This window comes from Acartia tonsa, chromosome 1, assembly GCF_053477335.1.
Source record: "Acartia tonsa isolate MP-2025a chromosome 1, ASM5347733v1, whole genome shotgun sequence".
Taxonomy (NCBI): domain Eukaryota; kingdom Metazoa; phylum Arthropoda; class Copepoda; order Calanoida; family Acartiidae; genus Acartia; species Acartia tonsa.
In genome coordinates, this window is record NC_137260.1 from 63,265,843 (window position 1) to 63,275,508 (window position 9,666).

At 31.9% G+C, this 9,666-nt stretch overlaps 1 protein-coding gene across 1 annotated transcript; it reads right to left on the minus strand.

Annotated features, from left to right (window-relative positions):
- Window positions 1-882: 882 nt before the first annotated feature.
- Window positions 883-8,592, minus strand: LOC145316095 (uncharacterized). The gene is made up of 17 exons (XM_080156428.1): window positions 8,378-8,592; window positions 7,702-7,776; window positions 7,233-7,290; window positions 6,734-6,830; window positions 5,692-5,768; window positions 5,467-5,525; window positions 5,088-5,143; window positions 4,986-5,025; window positions 4,363-4,412; window positions 4,188-4,276; window positions 4,050-4,094; window positions 3,626-3,734; window positions 2,425-2,547; window positions 2,245-2,283; window positions 2,081-2,113; window positions 1,908-1,968; window positions 883-1,103 (listed from the first exon to the last, which is right to left on the minus strand). The coding sequence occupies exons 1-17, from the start codon at window positions 8,472-8,474 to the stop codon at window positions 1,078-1,080; spliced, it is 1,134 nt and encodes a 377-aa protein (XP_080012554.1). The 5' UTR covers window positions 8,475-8,592; the 3' UTR covers window positions 883-1,077.
- Window positions 8,593-9,666: the final 1,074 nt, after the last annotated feature.

Below are 9,666 nucleotides of genomic sequence, written 5' to 3' on the forward strand. Positions count from 1 at the left end.
ATGGTTACATAACAGACAGACAGACAGTGTGAGTTACAGAGTAGATGCTTATTTACTTATATATATACAAATTATACTTTACTATTATAAATTTAGCATGGTTACATAATAGACAGACAGACAGTGTGAGTTATAGAGTAGATGATTATTTACTTATAGATTTACAAATTATACTTTACTATTATAAATTTAGCATGGTTACACAACAGACATACAGACAGTGTGAGTTATAGAGTAGATGATTATTTACTTATAGATATACAAATTATACTTTACTATTATATATTTAGCATGGTTACACAATAGACAGACAGACAGTGTGAGTTATAGAGTAGATGATTATTTACTTATAGATATACAAATTATACTTTACTATTATAAATTTAGCATGGTTACATAATAGACAGACAGACAGTGTGAGTTATAGAGTAGATGATTATTTACTTATAGATATACAAATTATACTTTACTATTATAAATTTAGCATGGTTACATAACAGACAGACAGACAGTGTGAGTTATAGAGTAGATGCTTATTTACTTATAGATATACAAATTATACTTTACTATTATAAATTTAGCATAGTTACATAACAGACAGACAGACAGTGTGAGTTATAGAGTAGATGCTTATTTACTAATAGATATACAAATTATCCTATACTATTATAAATTTAGCATAGTTACATAACAGACATACAGACAGTGTGAGTTATAGAGTAGATGCTTATTTACTTATAGATATACAAATTATGCTTTACTATTATAAATTTAGCATGGTTACATAACAGACATACAGACAGTGTGAGTTATAGAGTAGATGCTTATTTACTTATAGATATACAAATTATACTTTACTATTATATATTTAGCATGGTTACATAACAGACATGAAAAGAAGGAGAATAATTTTGCAGGTGTATTGGTTAATTCTTATATTTCTTCCTCCTGATTCAATAAACTAGAAATGTATAAAATTTTATACTGTTTTCATTTCCTCTGAAATTAATAGTATTGTTTAAAATGTATGTAAGAAGATGTTTTCTCACAAGTTTCAAGTCTTGCATTTAATGTAAACTATGTTTCTCGTATCATGCTTTCACCTGAAATATATACATAAGAGTTAAGACTCTAGGGGGCTAGGTGTCGCTTCGGGTACTAGGTAACTAGACCTCTCTCCACGCACCTTGAAACATACATACAATACTTATGATTGCGGTGTAAAGCGTCCATTCACCCGTCAGACAACCAACTCTCTGAGATGCACGACCTTTGTCTGAGAAGTCCCAACTGTGCATGGTAGCGAGTTGCGCCTGTTTTGGGCCAAGGCATTCCCCCCACTCTAACTATTTACGTCGCGCATCTGACATAGTAGCAGTGGGAACCATTTTTAACGTCTTTAGTTATGACGCGGTGTCAGGCCGAGATTCGAACCTATCACCTTCCCGACGACGAGCGGATGCGATATGTGTTGAGCCACGGTCGCGGGTTTGAAATATATACATACTAGCGGCTTCGCCGCTAGCCTTTAGGGGTTTTGCCCCAAGAGGTAATATAAAAATAAAAATATTGGAGATGCAACCACTTATTTCAAACATATTTTGGTGCTGCGAACCATAAATTTATATGTTCCCCAAAATGCTTTTTTAAAATCTTTTAATAATTTTTTTTTTTTTTGGGGGGGGGGGTGTCCAACCCTTCAAGAAAATAGCCTAAAACCACCACATGACCAGTAGGTATCTTCCCTGAAGAGCAGAATTCGATCGGTTCAGTTGTTGCCGAGATCAGAGGGACAGACAGACAGACATTGTTCTACTTTGTATTTTAGATTAATCAAATAATTAAAGTGTCCAAATTTAAATCAACATGTTAATGGCAATTGTAATAAAAATATTTAATAAGGAAACCTTTGCAAATATCCAATGATAATTTCTTAGTGTTAACAGCATTCAACTTGAATTCTTTAACCTGAGAAAAAAAGTTAGATAATGGGTCATTACATGCAAAAAGTTATTTTATAACCCAACAGGTATTTTTATTGTTTCAATTAATAAAACAGTAGGACAGAAAATTTACTTACCAGTGGATTAAATACACAGGGTAGCATAAATACCTAATAAATCATAATCATATGAAAAAGGACACCAAAATTAATCTATTAATAATTTAAGCACAATTTGAAAAGCAAAATTGAATTATTTACATAAACTAAAGTTAGGTAATGAATTATCAGTTAATTATTACCAATTTGGGATCTTCATATCTCAGAAAAAAGTATGCATCCTTAACAATTATTAATTAACCTGATATATTAATAAAACTTTTAAATATTTAAAAATTTGATTTAGATTAGTAAAATATGAAAATCATTGACACATATCATTGTTCCCTAGGATCAAGTATACATAATTTATAAAAATGAACCTGATCCCCAAGTGGAGCATAACCATATTTAGTCTTTAATTTAGAAAAGTGTTGAGGAGAAAATAAATTTGGCCGCTTTCTCACTTCCACCAGATTCATCAATACTACAGCTGAATTAAGTGTCTAAACATTATTTATTATAATAAAAGTCTTAAGTAATACTTAACCCTTGACCCTATGGTTTTTTCAATGTCATTTTTTTGTTGGTAAGATTGAAAGCTGTTACTTCATGACTTTTTAAGTTTTTTATGCAATCTTTGTTTTTAGGTATTTCTTTTCTTAAATGTTAACCCTTAATGGTTTTTTCTATCTCATTTTCTGTGTGTGAAAGATAAAGAGCCCAAACTGCTTGACTTTTTAAGTATGGGTATGACACATAACTGAGAGTTGGAACTTTTTAAATATCTCCATCCTGGCGGGCACATGATGCCAGCAAACCTGGCAGGGTCATCCAGGTAACGAGCAAAAAAATTTTTTTTTGACTAAAACAAAGCATTTTATCATACTTAAATACAAAAAAATCCTCTAGTAGTACATCCTTATATAAAATACAGGTGTTCAAGTCACTTTCAGGTTCCAGGTATGATCCTGCAGGTCCTGATCCTCCAGGTCTCCAGAAATCTTTAAAAGGCTCCTGTGGCCGCAATTTTTGACTTAGATACTTCAAATTTTAAACTTAAGCTTTTCTTACATGTCTACATAACGTATTAACATTTCATGAAGATCCGCCGCCGTTTTCCCGCCGACCGCCGATTGCGGCGGCTGGCAGCTGCCAAGTACAGCTGCGGCCGCTGAAATTTATATTTTGATATTTCTAATGTAAAATTTACATAAAGATAAACATTTTCTGGAAAAAAATTTTTCTAAGTAAAAAAATACCTAAAAACAAAGGTTGTTAAATAAAAGGGCGAAGGAAGCGAAAATTGACTTAGATTTGTAAAAGGTCGGAAATTCATTATCAAACAGGGGACTTGCACAAAAAAATTTAGCCCTCTAGCTCTAATAGGAACTGAGATAATAAGGGGGGGCGTTGAACGCCCCCCCCCCCCCCGACTGATTAAGGTGCGGCAAGGGGTTAAAACAGATGTATTTTTGTTTTTTCTATCTAGATAAGCATTCTTTTAGAAAATATCTTTTTAGCTAAAAGAATTTGTAAATGTACAATTTTAGTTAAATTAATACTAAAAATAAGGTCACATGCCTGAAATGTTCCAGGCTCTCCTATTGATGAATGAAGGTCTTTGTCTTTCTGTGCAAATCCTCTTATTTCATTATTTTCAACATTCTTAATCAATCCAACAAGTTCATGTCTTAACAGATACAGTAAACCATTGCATTGCATGTACAAACAGAAAATAGTTTTTAAAATTCATTATTTTTTAACTTATCAATGTGTGCAGATTGAACAAATTTAGGAATGGATAAATATAATAATTTTGAGAACTTATTTCAAGTCATGAGACTAATCATTATCTGTACTTATAAGATTTCATCAAAGATGTCATTATTCAACTTAATTTTCTCTACCTCGCAAGACTTAAAATTTTTCAAACTATTAAGAAAGTAAAGCATCAAAGATTGATAATCATACTAAAGGTAATAAAAGAATAAAATGAAATTTCTACCTATTCATTAACTCAAAGTAATCAAACAGTAACTTTACATCATCTCTACAAAATATAAAGTTATTAAGTTAAAAGGTTAGAATTTGTATAATTAAACTTTATCATTAATATTTAAATATATATTACAACCATACTCACAAAAAATAAGTATCAACATCCAGTATGATAAGCTTGTCAATAAACATTGGTAACTCTTGGTGGAGTAGAAATTGAATATAAAATAAATCCTAAAAGGTATTAGTAAAAAGTTAAGATATGATACATAAAAATTATTGAAATAACTTGAAATAAAATAAAATAAATAAAATCCTACTTTAGTATACTTATGAAAGCAAATCAATTTGAGGTCATCTAAACCAGTATCTGAACAATGATAGATATTAACGCATTATCAAAATTGTTACATTGTAAGATATTTATAAACATTGGTCATATGAGTAGTCATATTTTCTTTAAGTAAAGAAACTAACTTTAACTTTAAAAGTTTAATAATGAAACTAAAGATAATAAATACTAAAATCTTTATATAAAAGTGACAGGATCTGTCTGTCTGTCTGTTTCAAAGGATATTGCTAACCGCTGAACCAATATAGCTCTCTTAAAGATGTAGCTTTTTAGGTCCTTGGAAGGTTTATAGCTACTTTGATGGAGGTTACTATCACCCTTCAAAGAGAAATTGCCAAAAATATGTCTAAAATCTTGCTATGCAGCGTCACTGTATGATTTACTAGTATTCAATAAAGTAAAGCTTCATTATAAAAAGGTGTCACAGCCAACTTTAGGTTCCTGTAATGATCCAAAGCCTCCTGTGCACACAAGGACGATTATTTAACACAAAATCATCTTTATACTACTGACTTAAAGCTTTTAAACATAAAATAATGTTATAGAATAAAAAAAAATATTTTTTTTTGTGGTAAAAATAGATAAACTTACATTCATAACCTCCAAAGTAAACACCAGACACTTTAAAATTCTGAATAAAATCAATTATTTGTCTTTTGGATTTTGCAATTAATTTTTATGAAAAATTTTCACCTTGAGAATTGGAATTATGTCTCCATTTTGATCACAAAGGATTTTGATATACATATCTTAATAGAACATATTCTTAAAAATTAAACATTAGACGATAAGTGTATCTCAATTATTTATTATTATTAGTTATTCCTCTAGCATCTAAAGGGCTCTGTATAAAAGGGATAGATATAGGACAAAAATAGCCTAAAACCATCCTGAAGATTCAACCTAAGATTAAATTAGCAAAAAAAAACGTGGGACCTATGTCAAGCTTCTCTATAAAGGAGAACTTAATCAGTTTCTTTAATTTAATAATAAAAAACTTAGAATACAGCATTTTAAATGGTTAGGGTTAAACCAACAAAATCTTTCAAAATGGAATTTATGTAAAGATTACCTAATTCATTTCTATATTTCTTGCTAAAGTAGTTTATTGGAACAAACTGCAGTTTAAATCTATACAAACAATTAGACTTATTAGCCACTCATTTTATGAAGAAAATATTCAGAGAAAATTTCATTTGACGACTATCTCAAAACGAAAGATAGATAATAATTTTCCATCCTGAATGACAGAATTTCAATACTAGAGTAGCTTCATGTGCTAAATAAAAAATCTTACTTGTTTTCTATTCTTTTTTCTATTTGGTTAATTGGTAAGTTATCAATAACACTTTTAAGCACCAAAACTGTGGTATTCTAAACATAAAGTGGTTATTTAAATTAGGGTTGGGCCGGATACTTTTTTGGCTGGATACCAGATATCCGGCTGATTTCTAATGCTGGATATGCAATGCAGTATTCAGCCGGATATCTGGCCAATGTTCGATATCCGGCAAATTACCAGATATCTGGCATTAGAACTTACCCAGATATCCGGTATCTGGCCAGATATTGAAAATGGCCGTGTATTCAGCCAGATATCTGGCCAATACGGATATCCAGCCCAACCCTAATTTAAATATAGATTTACAATACTAAGTAAATATATCCACCAATGTTGTTTATAATAGACATTAAATTAAGTTGCATAATTACTAATAAGGTACACATGAAAATTTTCTAAAACAGGCAGGAAAAATACACTTCTATAGATTCTAACTAGTGAGTGTTTTAAGCTGTTTTCTTGGGGTGGTAGGGCCCTCCTTCCCTATGCAATTACTCCTTTAAATTTGAAAGAGGATATGCCAACACTCCACTTTAACACCCTGTAATTGTTTTACACTCCCCCTGGTGGACTGCTTTACACTGTACATTTCTTATGTACAAGTATGTTAAGAAATAAATCTTATAACCCTGTGATGCAATGCAAGGAGGGAGGGGTTGAACATTAGGCTGTTTATTACACTTGTTTCACAATTATGTTTTACAACAACGTTTTCCTACTTGTTGGTTTAGCAACTTTTAAAGAATTATGATTGGTTTATTCATTTAGTTGAGTGTCCAAACGTTTTAGCAACTAATTGTAATCTACAGGGGGGTAATTTTGTGTATTGTCATTGGGAATGTACATCAATTTATTAGCCATTGTCTTATCCCTTTAGATCCCTGGATGCATTGCCATTATTTTCTAGAAACAAAGCTTTAAAAAAAGATTTGCTCATTTGATTTGGACAAAGCTAAACTGGGTTGATTTGTATTTATTAATTTTAGAAAATACTTACTTTACCAGACTCGTCCGCAAATAAAATGTAATTAATTGGAGTTTCTTTAATTTGTGTAATGATGGATAAGAAATGCATGTGCAAATTTTCTTCTAAACTAAAATGATATCAAATTAGTACAAATTATAGTTTTCTCACATTTAAAGAAAGTCAGTGGCATTCAAAAATATGCAGAGGATTAATAATCATTAGCCATTATCTTATTCAAAATTCTGGTTTCAATATACAGGTATTGATGTTATCAAAACAAACGGCTACGCCCCTAGAGGCCTGTAGGGGCACATGAAGAACCCAGTTCAGCGGTTAGTGAGATCCTTTGGTACAGATAGACAGACAAACATCATTATTAAACAGGCTGAAACATGATTTTATACTATTCTATATATTTTTCGGGGATTAATTTTTATTTTGCTTTGGTTGCAAATTGTTTGTAGCCTGATATTGAAAGGTTAGCTCAATTCATAAGGTTAAAACTAAAAAATAGTGTAATATTTTTAACCTTTTTCTTGATGAAATACCATCACGATCTGATGCATGACCATGACGATCTTGAGAATCTAAGATAACATTTTTAATTAAAAATGGATGTTTAAAAGTCAAGTTTTGTTTCATGTAGTCTAACATCCAATTATTGCAGCTCATGTACTCTTATTTCTATGCACAACAGTTTCTTTTATTTTTTTAGAAGAGACAATTTTAAAAAAAGAAACTACTTAGGTAAGGTTAGATTAAGTAAGGAATAGGTTCCTCCAGTGCAGTGGCTGGAATCCTTTTTCCAGTTTTGGTTTCAAACGGATTCATATCCGCTGGATTAGAAACCCGTACTAAATTATACTGAATAATCATGTATTATATTAAGTTTTCTATGAATATAAAAATGTGCAATCTTATAATTGTACATTTTTATATCCATAGAAAGCTGTTTATAGTACGAAAACAAGTGTATTTAGTCAAATATTCATGTGTACCTGAAAGTTGAAACATTCCAGCAAGATGAATAAAGTCTGTTCCAGGATTTACAATATCTGGAGGCATCACCCATTCTAAAAAATGGAGATATTTTGTGGTTTAATAGAAATAAAATTTAAATTGATGACAAATCAAAGTTGTTTCAGTGACATAAAATTTGTAATAATTCCTGGCATGTAGAGAATTATCCATAATACAAAGTAGAATGATGTCTGTCTGTCTGTCCGTCTGTCCCTTAAAATCTCAGTAACCACTGAATAGATCGGAGTCTACTCTTCAGGGAATATACCTACTGGTCCTGTGGTTGTTTTGGGACACCCCCAACACCCCGAAAAAGAAATGATCCCCCCCCCAATTTAAAAAAAAATAATTGAAATTAGTGGAGGCAGCTCTAGTAGTACTTAATTTCTTTTCAAATTACCCCTTGGGACAAAGCCCCTAGAGGCTAGGGGCGAAGCCGCTAGTCATCAAATATAGGATTGGAACAACTTAAACGGCTTAAGGTGCGCTGGTCCACAAAGTCTATGACATTAGCCAAAATAAGAAAAATTGCAAAGTTTTTTTAGTCTGTGCCTTTGGCATCTCGGGCTAAAGCTGGTTTTAATCTTACAATTGTACATTCTATATCCGTGTAAAGTTGTTTATAATACGATGCAAGAAATAACTATTATTTACCTTTGTCAACCATGTTATTAAAACAATCTTCTTTAGTTGCTTCCCCTTTACTTTCAAAAACAAAAAGCATTATGAATAAATTAATTATGGCCATCATTTTACTCTAAAATCATGGATGACAACATTCATAAAAGCGAAGCTCTGAAACGGTAGGACAAACGAACATTACTACTGGTAGTGTGTCAGAACTGAAAAATCAGAACATAAATGTATAAATGTTGATTAAATTTGTTGAAAAACTGCTTAATTATAGGTTAATATTTAAGGACATACCTACGTTTTTAGGACTTGATTACAGAGATGCTTCGCTTATAATATTGTACTTTGTTGTCCTAGGAATAAGTATTCCAAAAATCAAATCAATCGGATAATTTTATCGACAAATTTGTTGTTAAAAAAGTTAGAAATCAACATGTTTAAAATCGATAGAACAATTCTAACATGTCTAAATCAACGAAAAAATCTATTCGTTCCAGACTTACGGTTGGACGGACCGACCCTAATCATAGAAAACTTTGGCTTTTAACAATATCTACTTGTGCAGATCAATATTTAGAATTATGAATTACTGATTAAGATAAAACTGATGAAATACAAATATCTAAAGGAATAAGACAATGGCCAATATATTGATGTACTGCACAACCTACAAAACGCCCTTTGTGCCATTTCTCCTTTAGATAGCTAATTTATTACTTTTTAAAGAAAACGTTTTTCTATAATTAGGATTGGTCCATCCGTCCGACACGTATATCTTTTTAAAGCAAGTTAGAATTGTCCTATCGATTTTGCATGTTGATTCCTGTAGTAGTTAGGTACGATTGAGAGGGCATAGCAACTCTATAATTGTTACCCGTACATCCATTTTAAACATGTTGATTTTCAACTTTTAAAGTTTTTTTCTTTTTTACTTTCTTTGTTGCCTTTTATTGGTCCTACCCCAAACGTAAGAGTCCCAAACGTCAGAGTGGACAAACGCAAGAGTCCCAAACGCAAGAGTCCCAAACGCAAGAGTCCCAAACGTCAGAGTGGGACAAACGTCAGAGTGGGACAAACGTCAGAGTGGACATTGCTTAAGTAAAACATCAGAGTCTATGCTATTTTAATTATATGACAAAAAATAGACAGTTAGGCCCCCTAGCCTGCCTAGCCGCGGGCGCTCGGCCCCCTAGCCTATAACCTAACCTAACCTAATCATAAAGAAAATGACTCTGGCTGCAGCACTCAGCACCCTGGCCTACCTAGCCGCAGCGCTCGGCCCCCTAGCCTGCCTAGCCGCGGGCGCTCGG